This window comes from Desarmillaria tabescens (assembly GCF_030435595.1).
Source record: "Desarmillaria tabescens strain CCBAS 213 chromosome Unknown EV420scaffold_29, whole genome shotgun sequence".
In the NCBI taxonomy this organism is placed as follows: Eukaryota; Fungi; Basidiomycota; class Agaricomycetes; order Agaricales; family Physalacriaceae; genus Desarmillaria; species Desarmillaria tabescens.
In genome coordinates, this window is record NW_026848328.1 from 286757 (window position 1) to 310858 (window position 24102).

Consider the following 24102-nt stretch of genomic DNA (forward strand, 5'->3'; position numbering starts at 1 on the left):
GGATATTAACGTGGTCGCTTTTAAGCAGCAACGACGAACTCTTGTCAGAAATACTGGCAGGGCAAGGTAGAATTATGCACATATATGCGTAGTTATCTCTACAGTTAATTCGTGGGTACGTTCCATGGCATATGCAAGACGTTCAACAATCATCACTGGACGAAGACGACCGGTAAGACGCGTTCTCACTGGAATAGAAGATGATAGCACCGGGAAACGAGATGAATATGAATCAATTGGATCATTGTATGCAAGTGGAAGAGGCAGGGAGAAGGAAATACTGAGATTTGTAAATTTGCTTGAACGTCCAGTGGTAGGCTTGAGGCTGCGCTACGTCCGACCAACTGGACTTCGCTGAAAGCGACAAGAGACAGCAAGGATAATGTAGGCAGACACAGAACTACCACGACCTATGAGCTGAGGCGACGGGTCGAGCGTAGTATTACTGTCGCCATAGTGGTAATGGAAGAGGCACTATAGGCATCCGATCCGGTTATCCGACGGCTAGTTCTTGGGGGGGGCAACCCACAACGGTACTGTGTACAACGATGATGATACGTGTCCTTCATATAGATTCATAATTTACTACCGATTACCTCCTAGATAATTTTTCTCTACAGGATACCCAGCTTTTCCCTAGTCGCTATTCAAGACTCCAAGCTTGCATATGCATCAACTCTCCGGGGCGACTCAGGAAAGCTGCTATATCTCGTCTGTCGTCAGGAAGCATCATAATCCTATGAGATATTTCCATTTCCATGTGTATACCTCATACTTTTCTATCGTGGATACCCTGACGCGATATCAACGACGTGTTCTTTAATGTTTAGAACCGGACTCGAGGAGAATTGATCCTCTTCTGAAGGCATGTCTAATTATAAAGGTTCTCTAGGGTGAAACAAGATTCCCCAAAGCGATAACTCTCGAACAATCTCATACAACATTCCTTTTTCTCAGTCCAAGAGCTATCTCATGTGCCTGATTGATGTGCTGTAAGAAGTTACCAGTCGAATCGAATATAATCATATCATTACCGCTGTATACGGAAAATGCTACAATGACTGCAATACTGACCAAGAGCCAGAAGGTTGTCTCACACCGTTATGGACACAAGTTACGCGCAAAAATCAAAAAGACATAGGAAACAGAGTAAAAGCAACGACACCTGAAAACGTTACAAACCCATGGTAAGAAGCAGCTGAAAACGATTTGCTGGTCAGCCTCGACGGTCCGTCGCGTACATAAAAGATATCAGTCTTACATAGGTGATCCGAATTTCTTAGTGCACTGACCAAGCCCACAACAACACCAGAACATTCTGGATTATAGGTCGGCTCAATCACAAGGTCTTAGCGATCCAGAGCTCATTTCGGTTCTCGTCCCCTGCCTTGGGTGACACGATGCACACAGCTGACCCACTATAACGAAGTCAGTTTCCACTACAGAAATAGTCAGAACGACTGGATCCACTCACGTCCGCGGGAGACTTATCCCCGATCTTCGACTTCTCCAAATGTTGTGGTTGTAAAGGCGACAATAAACATTAGAACGGTAGCTTCGGAAGAGGAATACTTCAGTGAATAGAAGTTTCCAGGAAATTTTGTGGCAACGATCAATAAATTAAAAAACACCCTAGTGAAATACATAGAAAGCCTCGGACACCTTTGGGGTCGAATAACTGAATTAGGGAAACGCATACATAGCATCAAGACTCCGCGGGGCACGTAGGTCAGACCCTTGCTCAGCACATGACAATCGCGCGGCGCGGATGTGTGTCCTATGTATAGAGATAGTCGGCTTACGCTGATTACCGATGAAAACTACAGTGCCGTCACCTTGATAGTAGACTTGGCCAGGTCGAGCGCTCGTTCTGCTTCTTGACGCTCAGGTCTACGAAGAAAAGAATCGCCCGTGGAACAGTGATGAAGAGTAGACCGACGTTTTCGTGGTAAACCTGTTTGAGCCTTTGGGGGAATGATTCCAGCGACCTTTTCATGAAGCGAAATCATCATTCTCAAGCAGAGCGGCAAGGATTTCGTGATCTAGCTTGAGCATGATGGTGGTTTAGGCGGTAAAAACTCGGAAGCTTACAGTTGCGGTTCCTTGGGTTTAACCAATATATACGCCTGCTTGGTCTCTAGGAGACGAAAGACAGTGGGTCAGGATGAACGCAATGAGATCGACCAGTATATACCGGACACCTACACAAACCCGTTGTCGGCAGGCATATCGGACTGAATCGCAGGAACTGGCCTCGGTGAAACAGCGCTGTGATAGAGGATGCCTAGCACTGAAATAGAGCCACTGGAGCTTGTTACAGGTGGTCTTCTGCACCCGCGCTAACTATTGGAGTAGCGGCTGATTTCTTGTGGGGCGCGCGAGCAATTCAAGTCGATGCGATATTAGCGCATTGCTTTGTGGAGCTGTCCCGATTTCTTCATTATCCTTGTGCCGTCCGACCAGATTCTTTACGGGCGGATTTTTGAATGTATACCGCAGAAGACCCGACTTCGGATATATGAAAGGGGGATAGGGTTACTGCATGATGATACCGTCTCAGAGTAAAGACCGCGCAGGATCGAAGAACATGAAATTTACAGCATTTTCTTGGGAATTCCAGAAGATACCTGAGAACGTAAGCTCTTCAGCCTTCCTGATGCGACCGTACAACTCAAAATTTCTAAATCAATACCCAGAAAATGAGTTCAAGACATGCTCAAAGAGACGGAAACTCACCCTCTTCCGGTGTGAATGATTCATGATTCCCATTGTGTCCCAATCGGATATGGGGAGTAGGTCTACCAGTCACGCACAAGTCAACCCCTCGTCATGGCGGCTTGTAGCGCGCGTTGTGGCACAAATTGAAGTTCGACTCGAGCTCTGCACATCCCGAAGAAATTGGCAAGATGAAACGTGGAAGCGCCAGAGTAGCAAAGTAGGGAAGAAAATGCTCCTTGTTGCCGGAATTTTGGAAATTTAGGTGAACATGAGGTTTACAGTAAGTAAGGTGGTATCGATAGGTGAAAACAGGTGAAGAAATCTTCCAAGAGTCAGTGTGACCCTAACCCTAAACGATCCCCTGCCCTGCTTCGGCAATTCCCGAGCGAAGTGACTAAACAAACAACTTCAAGTCATACCGGGAAGATGGACATTTGTGACGGACCGGAATTTTGAGCACAAATGTAACGTTTTAGGAGCATCGTTTGGGAGTCAACGAACTTCGGATTTTGGAAGATCCAAAATCCATGCCGCCCGCTAGAAATAAGTTTCGGGAGCACGCAAATTTTATGTAAATTCACTGCCAAGATCGACCCCCCAAAACGTTACCTTATTGTGTACATTCTGGCTCCCCTCAAATTCTCATCTATCCGGTGTGAGTGTATCCTACTATGATTCCTATCCTACCCTATCGTAACTATTGGAAACTTGGCCACTTTTCATCAGCAAAAATTCCCCGCGCTCCCATATCTAGAGTGTTTGGTGCGGCATTCAGTCGTCCATCCGCTAAATCACAATTTAAGGTTTCGAAGTCCGAACTCACTCTACAAAAAAAAACTAAAAAAAAAGCAGTTGGCCCTGCCAACCAGCCGTGACAAACTCAGTGAGTGTATTCTATAGCTGCGGAGAAAACTTCTATTGAAGATGTCACTACCGTTGCATACATTGCATTCCCAGGTAGGTTCGATTTCAGTTCGCTGTTTACGCTTTGGCTTAGGGGAAGAGTCATCTCCGGTTGTCTTCGGCGTGAGACCAACTGAAGCCTCGTGGACGACCTGTGATCCAACTACACGCATAGTACACGGCTGGCTGTGAATAATTCCATGGAAGCGTCCCCCCTCCCCCCGAAACTGTCTATCCTTTGGTCCGGGTACAGAGCCTTGTTAAAAGAACCCCGCCATCTGGGAACAGCATGTGAAAGCAAAGCACATCGTTCGCCGTTGTATCAAAGAAAAAGGGCGGCGTTCATATGGTCCTGTGAACGTGATAAGTACTATAAAGATTTTATCCCTACTTAGGTCTTAAAACCTCTGCGACCTGATTATTGGAGCATAGCTCGAGAAGCGCATAAACGATGAGCCGAACACCCATAGTAACGTCCTTGTCATGTCTATCGTCATTGATTGGATGCCTTACCCAACGACGCAATCTCTTGGTTCTCCTAATGTATTTCCGAAGTATCTGTGGAGCTGATATCCCGTAAGGCGTTCGTATCCTTGTCAGTTCTCTATTTCTGTCGGTGGGTCCTCCAAGTTCGGAATTACCTTCAAGTTCTGATACCGATCACATTGGAGCAGTCTTCACTTCATCTCGAAACAGATGGGAGAATTCTTTGATCATTCGAAGTAAGCATTCAGCATAGCCATACTCTAACTTATGAATCACGCTGAAGGATTCGTGATGAAAAACGGTCAGCTAATATCGCATAATCACTTCCGAGCCAAGGAAGAAATACTAACATACCGATTTCTCTCAGGAACGGACTGGGCGAACCACGAGGTTGTGTATACTAGTACCAACTAGCACCGAAGCGTGACTAGGGACCTTGAAATTTTAAAGTAACTATTCAGTCATACATTAAGCGCCAAACACTAATGTTGTAACAGTTCGGATCTGTCTGTTCCTGACCTCCTCCCTGTTGTTGTGTAGAGGGTGAAGTATTTCGCTCCGGATCGGTGTCGGAGGCCCTTCCACTGCGCCTTATTCACCTCCATAATCGGGAAGATCCAAAATCCGTGATTGACTCGGCCAGTTGCGCAAAGAGACTTTAAGACGTGAGCCTCAGGCTGACAACATTCAGACTGCCATGATGACTGGTCCCACTCCCTCCTACTACGATTCTAATTCTGCGCTTTTCCAATCATCTCGAGACGCCTACAGCCTGTGGTACCAACAGCACGTTAACATAAACGACTATGAATCGCGACAGCAGTCATCTCAGCATGTCAATGATCAATATCCGACGGAGCCGCATCAGCAGCAGGACAACGATTTCGACCAATTGCCAGCCAGCGTCAGACATCAGGATCATCCTCCAGATCCTCGGTCACCGACTCCTCCGTCAGGGAAGCAGCAGCAACAGAAGCAGACCCTGAACAAGAAAAAGCGCCCGCCCTTGAAAGATGAAGAAGATGCGTCTAATGGCAGCGGGGATGATGTCCTTAGACGCCGGCCCGGTGCATGTATTCACTGCAAGAAAGTCAAGATGAAATGCGACTTTCCACTCAACGAAAAGGCATGCAAGCGATGCAAACCCAAAGGTTACCAATGCGTCGTCGAGGCCCCGAAACCAAAGGTTTAGTAAGTTATTTGTATACACGTATACCCTTGAAAGCAGTCTGATCAGGCTACAGCAAGCGTGAACGCCTTCTGGCCGAAATCCGGCAGAAAGACGCTGTCATTGAGAGTCTCATCAAACAGCTCTATGACCCCTACCGTGCAACACCTCATTCGATTAACGAATACCTCAAATCTATATCACCCTCTGATGCCAACGATCCCAATGTTCTTGTCTGGCTCGATCGTCTCAATTCCAGTGTACAAATAGGTACCGGGATCTCATCTAACTTTCTACACGGAGGAGACGAAGAACATCATGATTCGCTTTCTCATGGCCGCCAGGAGCACGAACGGACGCAGTTTGCACTTATGGAATCTCCGCATGTTCCTGACAGACCCCCGGATTTGATGTTTCCAAGTTGGAAGGAAAACGAACGACAGCGCAAAGATGCTCAGCACGGCATTGCTTGGCACAGCGAGGCCTGCGAAGGATACTCAGAACATGGTTCGTTTGATCATAGTCGTGTTCCTATTCACTGTTGAGTTTGCTCACGGAATTCTCCGTCCAGGACTTAATCTAAGTCGTTCTAAGGAGTTTGATTCTCCAGATATACTGGTACTCGGTCTTGTGACACTGGATGACGCTGAGCAATTGTTTGACATGTGAGGTTTTTTATCATTTTCGAGCTTTGCCGCGTTTGTTCTGACTTGCCGCTTGGTTAGCTTTTATAAATATATCAATGTGAGGAAATATAGGTTCGTTCTATGCAAGGCACGCTAATCATCATCTAGCCCTTCATATCCATCCTCGATCCGATCTTGCTCACTCCGAAATCGACTTTGACTAGAAGTCCCGTCCTTTTCGCAGTTATCTGCGCGATATCGTGTCGATACTATGCCCCAAAAGCAAGCATTTACCCGTTAGCCATGCGCTTTGCCAAGCATTCGGCTGCAAACGCCCTAATTCACGATGAAATGAAAAGTATCGAACTATGTCAGGCATACATATTGATGAGCATGTATGCCGTCCCTCAGAAAAGCTGGGACAGAGATCAGAGCTGGTTATATACGGGTCTAGCCATCAGGTGCGTTCAAGTTTCTTAGGTATATATTCATTTTTCCAACTTCTCAACAGCATTGCGACTGCTCTACACTTGGATCGGACACCAAAAATCGACTCAGCGAACGAGAAAGAGGAACGTGAGGCCCTCAATCGAGTGCGTGTCTGGCAATTATGCTTCTACATCGACCGAGGAACAGCGATACAATTTGGAAAACTTTGGATGATGAAGGAGGATACGATTATCCGTCATTCGGAGGAGTGGTATAAACAATCTCAATATAATCTCGATTACGACGTGCACATGTGCGGGTACAACGCCCTTCTGCGCATCGTAGCAAGGTTCCATGAAGAGGTGTTGAAGTTAGATCAGAGCGAACTGATCAACTCGGAGAGGAGAAATCTGCGGGACATCACCATGAGATATGATGTGGAGATAGAAGTATTCGAGGAGGAATGGAAGAAGAAATTCAGGGCTGGGGGATTCAGTCGTGGAGCTATGCTCAGGTGCGGCATGCTGAACTTGTAAGTTCAGAAACCATCTTCAAGCCGGTCGTAACGTACTCAGTTTTCACGCAGTTTCGTAGCCTACTTCAGGCTGGTGATGTTCTCTTTTGGTTTCCATCAGGTGTTTCATGCCGGTATAGAAAATTGGTATGATTATTTCTTTAGCAAGGTTCGGCACTTTTTTCCTCTATGCCGAGTCCATTAATGCATTTTACAGTCCCTCGAATGCTCTAAATTGCTGATCAGATGCGTAAACGAGGATTTGGCGCCTAGCGGATTTCTGCGGTACGCTCCAGATCGCAATTTTCTGTGTGTCGCATTCGCAGCTGTATTCCTGTTCAAGGTACATTCCGCATCATAGACCTCGTATTTAATTGACCTAATGAACAAACAGATCTTGCGACCAGAATTTTCGTCTCTCCTAGGCAAGGCCGATAAAGACGAGAGCATTAAGCTCATCGAGACCTTGATTGATCAGTTTAGCTCATCCGGTATAGCAGTAGATGACCGTCATACCCCGAAGCTGTATGCTAGGTTCTTGGCTACGTTGTTGAGCAAGTATCGATACAACTGCGCCCAGGCGATAGCTATCGGAGCCTTACAGAACACCCTTCCAAAGGATACAGGCATACCTATGTGCACAGCTGGCGAAATGGGTGGGGATCATGGTACTTACCAGCGATCTCAGACTACACAGGACCACAACCATGATTCTGCAGGTTACCAATGGCCACAGTTACAGATCCCCGGGCCGGAGGCGAGTCATGCTGCCGGCATCTGGCCAGTGCAGTTTGGAAGTGGCATGGAGTTTCTTTATTTCACGCACGAGGGTGAGAATATCGGGAATGGTGGGGCAGAGAGCCTGGGGAGTATGCCAGAAGGTGGCGTGCTTACATCGATACAAGGATTGAATAACTCTGAGTGGTTACGGGAGATGTTGATGCCTGGGTACGGTTTCTCTGACTATATAATCGAGACGCTACCTAACTCGCTTTTGGATAGATTTACATGATTTGAACCATATTCTTTTCGACGTGGATAGGTAATCTGCAAACTACGCTGCGACTTGTTACATTTATTATACAATTAATTCTGATTCCAGAAGATCCGAGACGTCTGTTTTGTTAGTAGAACATTTCTGTCACAGGTTTGTAGTGATCTCTATAGTCCACAAAAGCGTATATTCAGTCAGCCACATGCTTGGAACAAGTTTGAGACGTGTATCTTGATGTTACGGCTACTATCAATACGCAGTTTGAACGTTATTTATAGTAACCCCGATTTGGGGCCGCCGGATATTTATCCGACTCGCGATTTAGAGTTTTGAATTTAGAACACTAGAAAATGGTTTACGACACGGCGTGTGTAAGAGAACCTTCATACACTACCTGGGAAGTTGTCAAAATCCGTCACGAGGCCACACTCCTGGAAAATCAAAGACTGAAAGTGCTACAGTAACGTAATAAGCAGTTCCTCGCTCTTTGAGATAGCAAGCAGATGAGAAAGGTGTACTATTTTCCATTGATTCACCATGCAGGATGGTACACGACTTCATGCCAATCTAGATGTTGTCCACCTTATCCTAGGGCTGATACAGAGTCTCGTATGCGACAGTCCACAACCTCTCACCAAAGAAGTCGTCAATGGTCATAATCCGAGATCAGAGATGAGATTGGGGAAGATGTTTTTGGAAATCTAGACTCACCAAACGTCTGATGTCGATACAGAGGGAAAAGTGGACAATGGTCCGGGTCCATAAGGCATTCCATTCCCGTTGGTTCAGGGTAAGCGTAATAACCATTGCTATAGACCATGCTAAGATTTCGGGTTGGCGAAAGGGAACAGTAACACATAACAGTCCATACTTAACATCGTTGCAAATCCCATCCCATTTTGGAGATGGCATTCTGAATCGGTCAACGGTGATGCGAAGAGCCTATTGTTTCAGAAGATGCATAGGAGGTGACGAAGTCACCCTTGATCGAGTTATATGGCGACACAACATTACGGTCAGTCGATCTACAATCAAAAAATGTCGAGGCTGAGCAATCATGATGAAGCCAAGACTCACGTAACGATGGTGGTTTCAACAGTTCCTTATCATGCCCATACCCAAACGGCCACGTTCTCGGGTTCGACCCCAGTGTTTTCTAGATGGTCAGGAGCGTCAGCTCCTCTTGGTGCGATATTTTGTGAACAGCCGCGTTGTCGGGCCCTTCGAAGGTGAATTTGGGAGGGGTTGTTTTCGAGTTGGAAGGCGGTCTTGAGGGGCACTTCGAGACTGCAGGGGGGCGATGCTGGGTGGTAAGGTAATGGCTGGTTTGCGGCAGCAAAGGTTCATGGAACTCATATCCAGAGTCCATTCTCAGTGAGAACAACCTCACCCCACGCCTGTCGTATCTGCCGTGTTTTTGGATGCACCACTGCACCGGAGAATATGGGCCATGCCTCAGCGACAATCTCAGCACCTGGCGGACCATCAACCATGGCCCTTCTGAATGGTGAGCAGGCATGCTGACAGCAACATACAACGTCGAACAAAGTCTCGGTGAAGCAGAGGGTCGGACATTGGTCGGATCACTTCTTAAGAAATGTAGCAGCAATGACGGACCCTTGTTAAGTGCGATGACAGGGTATAACTGCTGACAAAGACATGGAACAACCTTTGTAGGTAAGGTGCGGATATGCACTATACCACATGCTGGCAGCTAAAACGCAGTATAAAGTCCAAGCGGACGAAGAGGGAGAGGCGAAGACTAGGGAGACCTGTTATCACTGACTGAAAAGAAGATAGCGCTGGACTGTGAAATGAATGGTAATGTTGTGGATCGTTGTATGCAGGTGTGCGAGCTATGGCATTGAAGATGATAAGAGAAGAGAGGATAATCCCTCATCGACACGGTAATGAGGAGACATTCTTTCGGACCGGTTATACGACGGCTAAGATTTGAGGTCTGCCCAGGAGAGACTGCTTGCGAATCATGCCACATATCTACAACGTAACAATCAGCATTGCTTGATGTACCGTAAGAAAGAAGTCCAGCATCAGGGCTGCGAACAGCTGCAGGCCAGGAGGGTGTATGTCAGGCTGATCGAGATGATTGACAATATTCACATTGGCATTTAAGTCTTTTTTTGTAGCATCTAAAGAGAGAATCAGTGAGCGAACATAAGGGAGGATGAGAAGGAATAACTTTGTGATACGATGAGGCATCTGATCGGCATTCCTCAAAGGCAGATCAATATCGACGTGAGAAGTGAACTAGGACAGACGGATTATGAGGCAAAATATGGCCTCAGGTGAAAATACCATATCAAGGTTTGCTCGCTGCCCAAATCCATACAGTCTGAATATTAGCTAATCACAACCCCGTGAAAAGGTCTACCAGCTTTTATTAGATTTAGGGAGACGGGACTTCATATATCATAGTTGGCTCTTCTGTCCAGTTCCATGTCCGTTCCATTGACATGAACTATGGTTCCATATGAAACGAAGCTCCTGTATATTGAATTGATGACTGGCACCCAAACACTGTCATAAAATCTCTTAGTTCACCGGGAACTGTCCTAGAAACCCTTTTAGATGCCTGATTCACGCATTAGAGTGGGTGACAACTCGACTGGAATCATATAATTACCGCAATATACAACAGATGCCACAATGGTCACCATACTTATCACCGACCAAGGGCTAGAATGAAGCATATGGTCACGAGCGTCGAGTATGAAAATGGCCGTCTAACTTCTTCCTGCCTTTTCGTATTGCGCCTATGGTAAAAAGTAGCTGAAAACAATTTGTTGATCAGAGTTCGTGAGATGTTTCTCCTGAGAGATTCCTCTTGAGCACCCAATGATACCGAGTATCATGATGCCCATAGACCATATCCACTGTTTCGGGACGACAGCAGATGTGATCCACAGAAACCAGCAAAATCTCACGTCTGCCCGAATTCCTACCCATGAGGGCCACACTGAAACCACATACTTCTGTCATAGGGTGGATCGATTACCAGCACCTGCTGACCAAATAGCCATCGAACGACGGATAGGGCTCACTTCAGAGTCTTTATCCCCTTCTGTGATTGACGAACTATAGTGGATCGTGGTTGCGCTAAGCTAACCACTACAAAGCCAAGTAAGTGCCGACTAAAGCAGAATAAGAACAGATTGATCCACTCACGTCTGGTGATACCTTCCCCGGTCTTAGGCTCTGCTGTCAGAAGATAACTCCAAAATCGTGGTGTAAAAGGGACGAGGAAGATTAGAACAGAGGCGGAGAAGAGGTACTCCCCAGAAAAGAAAACTCCAAAGAGCCCGAAGTGTTGAGCATGGCGAGCGTTAACTGCAAGCCATGGACTATATTTAGATTACTGGTACATACCTGATTAGTCTATTTTTTTCATCGCAGCATCTCAGCGTTCAACCAACGTCTTCACGCTGAGATGTATGTGTATACTCATTATATTTCTATTATACTATTGCTAATCGTACCTATAGATATACTTGATACTCATACATATCTTATAGGTACAGTACAGCGTTCAACCAACATCTTCACGCTGAGATATATACTTGATACTCATATATCTTATAGAATCTTTTTCCCTCTCACAACCGTGCCTTCCCTTCGCGTACACCCCGGTCCACTGCTCAAGAGGTTATGGGCCTCGGCGATATGAATACCACCTCCACAGTGAAGCTTCTCAACCTGCCCCGGCTCAAAGATGACGGGAGCAATTGGATCCTCTACAAAGAGCAAATACCCAACGTGGCAACCTCAAAGGGACTAAAACGTCACCTCACTGGAACCGCAAAGAAGCCAGCTGAACTCACTGAAAAGAATGGGGAGTATTACAAGCCGGGAGAACTTGCACCACTGTCCGACGACGAGCTCGAAAAACACCTAAAGCTCCAGGACGAGTATGACCAGAAGGAGGCCTCAATGCGAGAGATCTTTTACAAGACAGTCTCAAACTCTACGTTCATGCAAATAAAGAACCAACCAAGCGCAGCACATGTATGGGCTGCACTCGTAGCCATCTTTGAGACAAAAGGGGACCTCGTACAGCAAGATCTCCTCTCACAGTTGCAAAACACACGATGCCTAGAGGATGGTGACATTCGTGCACACCTCTCAAACATGCAACGCATGGGCAAGGAACTCGCCGGCATGGGCACTGTCATCACCGATCAGTCATTCTGCACGTACATTCGATAATCTCTTCCCCCCAGTTACCGCCCAGTCCTGAAAACGCTCAGCGTAGCAGCTAAGCTAACAAGCAAACCCATAACAAGTGCCGTGCTCATCCAAGAAGTCTTGGAAGCCACCGACAAGATGAAGGTTGAAAAGAATCAGCCTGGTCTGCTAGATTTCTGTTTGAAAGGTGTTAGTTGACAGTTAATTGTGATACATCAGGAGTGTCAGTTTACATCCAGCCCATATACAGTAATTCCATCAGGATGACAAAGTGGCTTAGTAAGCTTCTCAATCTGTGTCAATGATGGCATCATTAGAAAAGAGAGCAATTCCGGGAATTGAACCCGGGACCTCAAAAATAAATTCAATGATATCACATGACTTTCTCGAGCAGGCATACTAACCACTATACCACACTAGCATTATAGATATATCTTTTCATCTCTATATATACCCTCCCTCCCTTAATATTTATGACCTCATATTGATGCCCTCCCTTTGCTCCACTCTGGTGCGCTCTTTTGCCATTTTAGGCTCCCCAAATCAGCCCATCAATTTTGGCTGGATCCAGTGGCAGTGCCGCATTTTTAATACCCAAAATAGGGGCTATTTTCCGGTCAAAATAGCTATTGGGCTATTCTCAGGCTACTGGCTGGGCCAGGGGATGGCACTATAATCTGTATAGACATAAACAACATAAAATAGAGCCCTCTAATGATGCATAGGAGCCCTGGATAGTGGGATAAAAGGGTAATATAATGAAAATTGCGTAAATATTCGCTTTTGGGGGCTGCTGCATGCATTGGATCGGCTGGAGGACTTCACCAATCGATTCCCTGACCTTGAAAACACCCAAACAACCCCTCCACAGTACTTTTGGCACACTTCATTCCTGGAGATAAACGAAAATATTCGCTTTTTAGGGTGCAGCATGCTCCAGATCGCTTTGAAAACATTACCAGTCGATTCCTATGCTATAAAAACCCTAGAATACATCCTCCTTCGTAATATAGGTCCAGTATAATACAGTATAAAAGGGGGTATTAGGGGGCATACATCGCTTATTTTGTTTTTCGCACTTCGGATGGCCTGGGGAGCATCACCAATGGATTCCCTGATATTAAAAACCCCAAAACGACTCCAGCCTTCATTTTTAGGGTCTCAAAAACGACAGAAATAATGATATTACAGTTTGGGAGGAGCACATGTAATAAATCCTATTTCTGGACTTCAGACCAGTTCGGAGTTTTGTCTATTGTGTTTATTGACCTAAATAACACTCAAATGACCCCACAGGACAAAGGAAACCATCAGAAATACGTGATAAAAAGAGTAATAGGGGGATGGGGAGACATACCTTATATTTCGCATTTCTAATAGTTAGAGAGGGTATTCTTGTTATATAACAGACTATATATATTGTACAATGGTGTGTACGAAGCCCCATGGATATCCGAAATGTATTGAATGAGATATGAGCAGATCATTCTGTAAAACAGGAGGAGCACATCCCATATTTCGATGTTCTGCTCATTCTATGGCCTGGGGATCATCGGATTCGGATTCCTTGACCCACAAAACAGTAGAGGCACTTATCATCCATAGGAGCCATTTTACCCAGATAACACATACAGCCATATGTAGCTACAGGACAATATAAGTGACAAATGAGAGAACATCTTGTACTTCGGAGTTTGAACATCTGAATACCATGGATGATAGGTGGCCCTACTGTTTTTTGGGTCAAGGAATCCGAATCCGATGATCCCCAGGCCATAGAATGAGCAGAACATCGAAATATGGGATGTGCTCCTCCTGTTTTACAGAATGATCTGCTCATATCTCATTCAATACATTTCGGATATCCATGGGGCTTCGTACACACCATTGTACAATATATATAGTCTGTTATATAACAAGAATACCCTCTCTAACTATTAGAAATGCGAAATATAAGGTATGTCTCCCCATCCCCCTATTACTCTTTTTATCACGTATTTCTGATGGTTTCCTTTGTCCTGTGGGGTCATTTGAGTGTTATTTAGGTCAATAAACACAATAGACAAAACTCCGAACTGGTCTGAAGTCCAGAAATAGGATTTATTACATGTGCTCCTCCCAAACTGTAATATCATTATTTCTGTCGTTTTTGAGACCCTAAAAATGAAGGCTGGAGTCGTTTTGGGGTTTTTAATATCAGGGAATCCATTGGTGATGCTCCCCAGGCCATCCGAAGTGCGAAAAACAAAATAAGCGATGTATGCCCCCTAATACCCCCTTTTATACTGTATTATACTGGACCTATATTACGAAGGAGGATGTATTCTAGGGTTTTTATAGCATAGGAATCGACTGGTAATGTTTTCAAAGCGATCTGGAGCATGCTGCACCCTAAAAAGCGAATATTTTCGTTTATCTCCAGGAATGAAGTGTGCCAAAAGTACTGTGGAGGGGTTGTTTGGGTGTTTTCAAGGTCAGGGAATCGATTGGTGAAGTCCTCCAGCCGATCCAATGCATGCAGCAGCCCCCAAAAGCGAATATTTACGCAATTTTCATTATATTACCCTTTTATCCCACTATCCAGGGCTCCTATGCATCATTAGAGGGCTCTATTTTATGTTGTTTATGTCTATACAGATTATAGTGCCATCCCCTGGCCCAGCCAGTAGCCTGAGAATAGCCCAATAGCTATTTTGACCGGAAAATAGCCCCTATTTTGGGTATTAAAAATGCGGCACTGCCACTGGATCCAGCCAAAATTGATGGGCTGATTTGGGGAGCCTAAAATGGCAAAAGAGCGCACCAGAGTGGAGCAAAGGGAGGGCATCAATATGAGGTCATAAATATTAAGGGAGGGAGGGTATATATAGAGATGAAAAGATATATCTATAATGCTAGTGTGGTATAGTGGTTAGTATGCCTGCTCGAGAAAGTCATGTGATATCATTGAATTTATTTTTGAGGTCCCGGGTTCAATTCCCGGAATTGCTCTCTTTTCTAATGATGCCATCATTGACACAGATTGAGAAGCTTACTAAGCCACTTTGTCATCCTGATGGAATTACTGTATATGGGCTGGATGTAAACTGACACTCCTGATGTATCACAATTAACTGTCAACTAACAGTGTTTGATGCATCAAAGTAGCAGCTACAGGTGAAAGAATATCAACAAAGGAGTACAGAACTCCACTCTCGCAGCAAGTGCTAGGGCTGCAAAGGACAAGGGAAAGGGAAAGAAGAAGGGAAAGGAATCAAAAGAGAAGAAAAAGAAGCACTGCATGAACTGTGGCATGGACAACTACGTCTTCAATGACTGCTTCCGTGAGGGAGGAGGCAAAGAGGACCAAGCACCTTGGGACTTGAAGAAGAAGAAAGACGGTGACTCGGCCAATGTTGCAGGCCAGTCCTCAAGCTCTGAAGTCAAAAGCTATGGCTTCGCTACAATAATTAATGACGAGAACGTGGAGCTTAGTGCCACGTCTGACTGTCAAGCCCAGGCTGAAGCATTAGCCACCTCGGGCATACACTACGATGGTGAACTCGTTGACATGGGAGCTAGCCACCACTTCTCACCTGCCCGAAGTAAAATGATCAACTTCATGGATATCAAGCCAACACCCATCCGCACTGCTGATGGACATTCATTCAATGCTATCAGCAGAGGAGACTACATCACATACCTGCTAATGGGCCATGGCAAACCAGCGACCAAGATCACCCTCTACAACATGTACTACTCCCCGCACTTAGCGTTTACGTTAATATCAGTCAGCTATCTTGATACAGCAGGCTATTCACTCACAGTTGAAGATGGAAACTGTTATATCAAAACCCCGAAACCCGACAGACACGTCATCGGGATTGTGCCCAAAATCAATGGACTCTACCGTGTACAAGGCTCCACCAACCATCACCATAGCAAATCCCCCACAGCAGCTGCTGCTACCCCTCAAATCAGTATCTCGCAGTTCCACCGCATGACAGGACACGCAAGCCATGAAGCCCTGAAGCAGAGCATACATAACGGGGAGATTATCGCCCCCAACGTTGACCTAAACTCCGAACCAGAGTTCTGCTCAGCATGCGTGCAAGCTAAAGCTGCGACGAAACCTTTCCCGAAGCATAGTGACAACGAGTCAGCCAAGAAATATGGTGACAAGGTCACAGGAGATGTATGGGGACCAGCCAAAGTCAAGTCTCTTGGCGGTTCAAAGTATTTCGCACTATTCAAAGACATCGCAACGAGGGAGCGCTTACCATACTTCATGAAGAAGAAATCGGAGACATTGTGCTGCTACAAGGAGCATGAGGCTTGGATGAAAGCCCAACGTGGAGTAGACATCGTGAAGATATTCGGGTGTGACCGTGGAGGAGAGTTTACGAGCGAGGAGTTCAAACGACACCTTAAATCTGCAGGGACAATACATCACCTCAATGTCCATGACTCGCCATCCTCAAATGGAATGACGGAACGAGAAATGTGCACCATGCTCGAAGGCGCCCTGAGCCATGATAATTGCAGCCGGGCTGCCCAACTATCTGTGGGCCGAAGCCATAGCCTACCACTGCTGGCTGAGAAACCGGCTCCACCACAGCGCTCTCGCCAACGAAAAGACAACCCCACATGAAAAGGCTACACAAAAGAAGCCCGACATGTCCAATCTGCATGAATTCAGGTGCACTGTGTGGGTGAAGCAACTCGGACGGGGGAAACTACAGCCTCGTGCTGATCCTGGCCGATTTGTAGGCGTTGACGAAGAGTCAAAGGGTATCCGGGTCTATTGGCCTGGAAAACATCGTGTCAGTGTCGAGAGAAACGTCTACTTCAATAAAGATGAAGACCTGAGCAAAGAAACCATCAAAATTGAGGGGGAGTACAAAACAATTGTCAATCCCGATGGATTCCATGCTACAAACGACACTTGTGACAGCCCAAAAGAAACCAAAAACAAGGGAGACGAACCTGCCACACCCCCCACAGACACTCAAGACACTCCAGAAAACCCGCCATCACCACTAACACCTCTATCAACCCTGCCATCAAGCCCAAATCTTGCACCACACCAACGAAGGGTCCAAATTGAGGATGTTCCTGATGAAAATGACCTCCCAGCCTGACCCCAATGAGGCTCACGCAAGCCAGAGGGTTTCTACAACATCAACCGAATGTCGAAGGCTGCTGGTGTCACTGCATGTGTCCTTGAAGACGACGGGAGCCTTGAACCAGGTGGAATGGACTATGATACGAGCGAGGAAGAGTGGTTTGCTAACCTAGTTGAGTCAGCACTAGCCACAACTAACGGAGAGCCAGATTCCATACAGGAGGCACTGAAGGGACCACAAAAACAGGAATGGAAGGACGCCGTCGAGAGGGAGCTAAGCCAAGTTGAAGGCTTACATATGTATGACATAATCCCCACTCCACCTGGGGCCAACATCGCTAAAAACAGATATACATTTCGTATCAAGATGGATGATCAAGGCCGTATCATACGATACAAGGCCTGGCTGGTCCTAAAGGGGTTCTCCCAAATTTACGGTGTTGATTTTCATGAAACATTCACTCCGACAGTCTGCCTAACTACCCTACATGCATTACTATCCGTAGCTGCTCAGAAGGATGCCGAAATACACCAAGCAGACATCAAAAATGCCTACCTCCAAGCTGACCTCCATGAAACCTTGTATATGGAGCTACCGCCAATGTACAAGGACTTTAGGGAAATCCCCAACAGACTCGAAGGGAAGAAGCTATGCTGTAAACTGCGTAAGCCATTGTATGGAAGCAAGCAGGGTGCACACGAGTGGTACCAGAAGCTGAGACGAGTATTCCTTGCTCTTGGATACTCCATATGCCAGGCCGATGAAGCAGTGTTCTACAAATTCAGCAAAGACAAGTACACCATCGTCGCCGCCGCTACAGACGACTTCACCATCATTGCCGACTCCAACGACGCAATGAACCTCATCAAGAAGCAGCTCAGAGAGCACTTCGAGATGACTGACCTTGGCGAGATTAAATGGCTGCTCGGTATTAGCGTACACCGCAACCGCGAGGCCAGGACCATCACCCTAGGCCAACAGGCATATGTCGACAGCATCGTCGAATGGGCTGGCCAAAGCGAAGCTAGAGCAGTCGTCACGCCAATGGAACCAGGAATTGATTTGAGTTACGACTCACCCTCCGTGTCCACCACTGTGCTCCCCAAGACCCAGCATTCCCAATACCGTGAGGCCATCGGACGTCTCATGTACGCATCTCTTGCAACTCGACCCGATATCTCCTACGCGGTGTCAACGCTATCCCGTTACATGCAGGAGCCAAGAACCTCTCACTGGCATGCAGTTTTATGAGTCTTCAAATACCTAAAGGGAACTCGAGACTATAGCCTCACCCTAGGAGGAAAGAGCACACACGTTACAGGCTATTCCGATGCAGACTGGGCTCAGCAGATGCACAGGCACTCGATTTCAGGGTATGCCTTCTTTGTAGGGAACGGAATCGTATCCTGGAGCTCCAAGAAACAGCCTATCATCACCCTCTCCAGCACCGAGGCTGAATACGTTGCCCTGACGCATGCATCGAAGGAGCTGATATGGCTCCGCAAACTCTTCAAGGAACTCATCCACCCAATCGCCACCCCAACGACATTATTCTGCGACAATCAAGGGGCAATCACACTCTCAAAAGACTCCACGTACCATGCACGAACGAAGCACATCGATGTGCAGTTCCATTTCATTAGGCAAACAGTCTCCAGGTCACAGAGTTCCATCAAGTACTGCCCAACGGACGACATGATTGCGGATGCGTTCACCAAGTCCTTGAAACGTGTCAAACTTGCCCGATTTCATGTGCTGATGGGTCTTGCTCCTTCGGATGGCTAGCAATTAGGCTCGAGGGGGAGTGTTGAGCATGGCGAGCGTTAACTGCAAGCCATGGACTATATTTAGATTACTGGTACATACCTGATTAGTCTATTTTTTTCATTGTGGCATCTCAGTGTTCAACCAATGTCTTCACGCTGAGATGTACGTGTATACTCATTATATTTCTATTATACTATTGCTAATCATACCTATAGATATACTTGATACTCATACATATCTTATAGGTACAGTACAGCGTTCAACCAACATCTTCACGCTGAGATATATACTTGATACTCATACATATCTTATAGAATCTTTTTCCCTCTCACAACCGTGCCTTCCCTTCGTGTACACCCTGGTCCACTGCTCAAGACGAAGAATCTGGATCAAGTGAGTTTCGTAGCCAAAATTGACGAATAAAAGAATACCCTAAAGACCCGCTGTACAATAGTGAGCCTCAGGCGTCATTGGGTCCGATAAATGGGCTGGAGTCACACTTACACAACATCGTAGTTATGGAGAACACATGGTTCAAATCCTTGAGGGCTCAGCACACAACGAAACCCTCTTTGCGGATGTGTATCTGGCAAATAAAGATAGTCAGCTTGGTGCTGGTTATTGATGAAAAATGCAACAGTCACCTTAGTGTAGACAATACCAGGTCAAGCTTGGTCAGCTTCTTGACACTCAGTTTTACTAACGGAAAGTACCATCTGCACAGCAGTGATGAGGAACAGACCAGAGTTTCTATTGCAAAATCTTTTGAGCGAACATTTCTCGCGTCCTTTGATGCAACAAAATCATCGTTTTCAGGTAGCGCGGCGCTGATGATAGCAGTGGTAGTTTTGGTAGGAAAAACTCAGATGAAAGCTTGCAGCCACGGTCCATCAAGTTTACTCAACATATATGCGACCGCTTGGACTTTAGGAAATGAGGGAAGGTGAGCCGGAATGACCGCAAGGAAATCGACCAGTACATACGGGTCGCATGAATATGCTCATTGGCGGCTGTCGAATTGAATTGTAGGAACAGGCCTTCATGGGAGCATGCTGCGATGAAAAACACTCAGCATTTAAGTGGATATAGCCCACAGCTGCGTCAGGCAGTTGACAGTTGCTCGCTTTCCCGTAAGATGCAATGTACCAGGTAGGTCCAATATGGTGAATTATCTTGTTGAGCTGCCCCGATTTCTTCACGATCTGGCTGGGTTCAAACGTCTATCATAAATGATGCGATAGATGACAATATCGTTCTAGCTCTAAGGTCCAGGTTAACTAAACCATCAGATGAAAAAACAAGAGATTCAATAATTTTTTTCTCATAGATCCAGAGAGGTACAGCAATAGCAAACTCTTCGAGCCTGTACTGAAACGGCCGTACAATTTAAATTCCTGGTTCAGTGCCTGAAGTGCCTGACAAATAAGCTCAGGTTATGCCCAAAGAGATGCAACTCACATTATCCTTGAGCATTGTGGCGAGAGTTGAGGCTCAACTTGGCCTCGATATTAAGGCGACTAGTATACAGTGTGAGAATGAAAATTTCCGCAACGCAGAACATAGAAATGGTGTAGTAAGGTTGAGGAAAATATCGCCATAATGCTGAGATTGGAGTTACCTTGCTGGTAAGCAAGGTCTACCCGACCTGAAACTTCCCACCCATATTTGCTCTTGAAATCTGCCAATTGCAAATAGACATTTGTCTCTGTTTGCTCACCCCTTCATCTTGCCAACCTCCCTCTCGGTACACAAAACTTGCCAATATGAAATTCCTCTTTTCTGCCAGTCAGGGTTCCAACAAGCTGCGAGCTTCTGGATCTGGCCTAGCTTTAAACATCGAGATGATGAGACCTACGATAAAGATGTTGCACCCTCTCAAACGATGATCCCATCTGACTCCCGACGGTCCTACAGTAAAAACCTTCCCAGCAATCTCCACGGTTCTGACACAATCCTGCGGCTCCTGAAGGCCTGGTTTCACCGCTCCTGAGACGGTAACCATCAGCTTTTCGACGACATCTCACCAGTCCAACTCCACTGTCCAATGGCACAGTGCTCACTCTTTGGCCTTCGTGCAGGCAAATGCGGGTGAATTCAGCTGAGCTAGGGCAATTTGCGACCCTAAGGCCTTCGAATGGGCTTACAGTGATAACGGTGAGCAGAAAACAAGAATGGTGCGACCTCAACGGCCTCCCTAAGACAACGGGGTTTTCGACGGTGGCCAGGTCGTCGAGATTTCTTTCATGTTGCGTTGGTGTTAGAATTACGAGCCATGCCCAAATGAGGTGAGTGGCAAAAATGCATTACATCTTTGGCAAACGCAGAGGGGAGAGGTCATGGACATGGCCGTGTGTGGTGATGGAGTCCAACCTTGATACTAAGCCTTATGGCTACTAGCGCTGAGATCTGAGACTTCAGTGTCACCAGCACGTTTTATGGTGGTGTACCTCCCGTCCATTTCTGAATCCAATGCGCTGACAAAGACGACATGAAGGTCGATGTTGAATGCAGCAGTGTCTCCATCGAAGCGTCTGAATGTAACAAGTGTAGACGGCATAGATCCTGCTGAATGTTGAGATCATCAACGTCCTCAATTGGCAAAAAGCATCAACAGGTCCAACAGGTCGAACCAGCTCCTTCAAGTCATCATGCTCGTCCGACTCCCTTGCTCTGGCCTTCATAATGTTGTGGCCGTGACCCTCCTAACTTCCGCTCTCCTACATGTTGGATTTCAACCCAGACCTAGAGGTGCACGTCCCGTGAAACTGTATTTTGGGCACAAAGGTTATGTCATTTCCGAAAATCCTTCATGGCAATTCGGAGGCAGCTCCGAAACCACAACGCCCGAGATCCCACCAATGATTAATCGAAGTTCTTTTCTCACATTTCTACAGAAAGTCTCCAAAGAACTCCTAGTGCATTTTGCGAACCGCCGAATCATAATCCAAAGCTTTGGTTTCCTTTCGCCATGCAAATTCAGTCTCGGTCTCACTGAAAAGCAGTTACCGTCCAGCTGGGACAGGTACAGTAACTTGTGTATCTATGGCTGTGGAGAGAACTTCTATTACTAGGGATGTGCACCGTACCGTTACGGATATGACCGTAGACCGTATAAAAATTATTGGCCACGGTACGGTACGGTTGATGTCATATCCGTACCGTTGTCCGTATACAGACACTTTGACGATGACGATGGATATCTGGTGCCAAAGTGTGAGTACTATATGCTTCTTTTAGGTCATAGGTACTGACCTTTATGGAATAAGATAGTTCTCTGTCCCTCCCTCAATGACCGTATTCAAACCGTATGAATACGGCCGTATTTTGGGCCGTTAAAGTTGTCCACGGTACGGACCCGTATCCGTATACACCGTACGTAACCACCGTACTACGGATACAGTGCACATCCCTATCTATTACAGACGTCATGTACAGGTAGTTGTATATGTTGTAGATTCAGTAGCCTTTTCCTGCTACCTTGGTACATTGCGGGTTATGGATAAAACGCTGTCGTGCTTCTGTTTGGCGAAATTAAAGCAGCCTGCCGGTCTCTGCCAGCCAACTGGTGTGCTCCCTGGTGTGTTCTTTAATTTAACCTTGTTGATGATTGGCGGCACGCACCATCTATAGTGTCCGTGCTTGTCTGTCACTAGTCTGTGTGCGCCATGCGGTGAGGCTTCTGCTTCTCTGCTTGTGCTTTCAACTTTATTTGTATCTACCACATCCTTGTGAACTTGGACAATAAAGACTCTGTGCTCCAGCACTGAGTCAGCGGCTTTGCGTTTGTGGATAAATCAAGTTGATGTCACTGAATTATGGCCCATCTCCTTAACATCTCATTGCAGCCACACGGTTCTCTTCACTTCATCGGCCTGTACTCACGGTCTTGATCAAATACCCGAAGGTCTTTATTCTGCTCCAGTTGGCTCCAGCTCCTCATCCCACCTTGTTCGATACTCTTCATATTTAGTGGGATTCCGTTGCGACCCTCTTCAACTCCGTAGACTTGCCAACCAACTTACTGTATTCTATCCTGTTCAAGGTCAAGAGGCATGGTGCTAGCAGGAATGCACTCGAGTCAAGGTAATAGTTTTCTAATGTTAGATTAGTACGCTATAGCCGTCTCTACAATGGACCACATGTAAGCTCAGTGACGAGGATGTAGGTGATCTGGAGCGGGAAGACCTGACCTTTCCGACTCGGATGGCGGTCCTGTCTGCATGAGAAACATCTATCAGTAGGTAATGAGCGAGGGAGAATTGTCATAAGAAAACTGAGATACCCGCTCTGAAGTCCTTCCCCGACTGGACCAGGAGTCGGGCATTCTATAGGTCCTGGTGTAGGCAGAACGTGACTGTTTGTTCTCCGACACCGTTGGGCCTTGGCTTAAACGTTGATCTGGAATATTAACTTTTCATAGCGCCTCAGGGCTCAGTCTTCAGGGCTAGAGCCATGCTGTGCGACTCAAAACAATGTCTTTAGTCCTTTAGTTCCAACGGACACGAGGAAAAATGCGAGTTGATAGCCTACCTGCCACCGAGTGAATTCTTCCTCCGCATCCAATTGAATACACATTCTACATGATTAAAATGAATGAAAACTGTGCAAGCAGTAAGCGATGAGTATCAGACGACATAGGAATCAGTGCCTTTTTTGAATGCTTCTATTGAAAGGTCATTGGGAGTTAAGGTAACGTTCCGCGGCACCTATCGGCCTTTGTAAGGGTGAATTATTTCTGTAGTCGTCAATATGGAGAGCGCGGAAAGTCAACGGAAACTTGAAGTGTTACGATTGGTTGTCGATTGCCAGTCGATCCACTGGCATTAGTACACATGTGTCCTCACAGTCCTGTGACTGTGACGCGCCCATACGCAGGCCACGTGGGCCAGTCCGTTCCTGATTGGGAGCCGGTAGTAACTTCCACCAACCAATACCACGCATACCACATGTACTAGACGGCATAATCACTGCTAGTATGCTCACGGAAATCTGTTTTTGAAACTTTTGATCTTTGTTCTGGATATAAAGCCTTGCTGAAGGGACTTTGCTCTCTGGGGACAATCTGGCGATGGGAGTCCGGGACCACATTCTTCTCGTCCTTCGATCGATACTATGTAAATTATCTTGCAGGGCTGTTGCATCAACAACGGTAGAACATCAAGGGTACTAATATTGGCCATTCGGCTCAT

General features: G+C 46.3%; 2 protein-coding genes and 2 pseudogenes across 4 annotated transcripts; 3 read left to right on the forward strand and 1 right to left on the reverse strand.

The window, feature by feature from the left end:
* Nucleotides 1-5203: 5203 nt before the first annotated feature.
* Nucleotides 5204-7856, forward strand: EV420DRAFT_1273405 (fungal-specific transcription factor domain-containing protein; the record flags this gene model as incomplete). The annotated part of the gene is given in 9 exon segments (XM_060467761.1): nt 5204-5298; nt 5352-5802; nt 5822-5940; nt 6001-6019; nt 6070-6362; nt 6413-6862; nt 6917-7013; nt 7062-7187; nt 7239-7856. 9 exon segments carry the CDS (start codon nt 5204-5206, stop codon nt 7854-7856), a joined length of 2268 nt encoding a protein of 755 aa, XP_060328268.1.
* Nucleotides 7857-12365: 4509 nt separating this feature from the next.
* EV420DRAFT_t173 lies at nt 12366-12462 on the reverse strand (annotated as a pseudogene). The gene has a single exon. The product of its transcript is annotated as a tRNA-OTHER (tRNA).
* A 2472-nt stretch (nt 12463-14934) lies between these two features.
* Nucleotides 14935-15031, forward strand: EV420DRAFT_t172 (annotated as a pseudogene). The gene has a single exon. The product of its transcript is annotated as a tRNA-OTHER (tRNA).
* Nucleotides 15032-21134: 6103 nt separating this feature from the next.
* Nucleotides 21135-22273, forward strand: EV420DRAFT_631767 (uncharacterized protein). Its single transcript, XM_060482866.1, has 4 exons — nt 21135-21198; nt 21408-21935; nt 21985-22126; nt 22180-22273. Exons 2-4 carry the CDS (start codon nt 21562-21564, stop codon nt 22222-22224), a joined length of 561 nt encoding a protein of 186 aa, XP_060328269.1. The 5' UTR covers nt 21135-21198; nt 21408-21561; the 3' UTR covers nt 22225-22273.
* Nucleotides 22274-24102: the final 1829 nt, after the last annotated feature.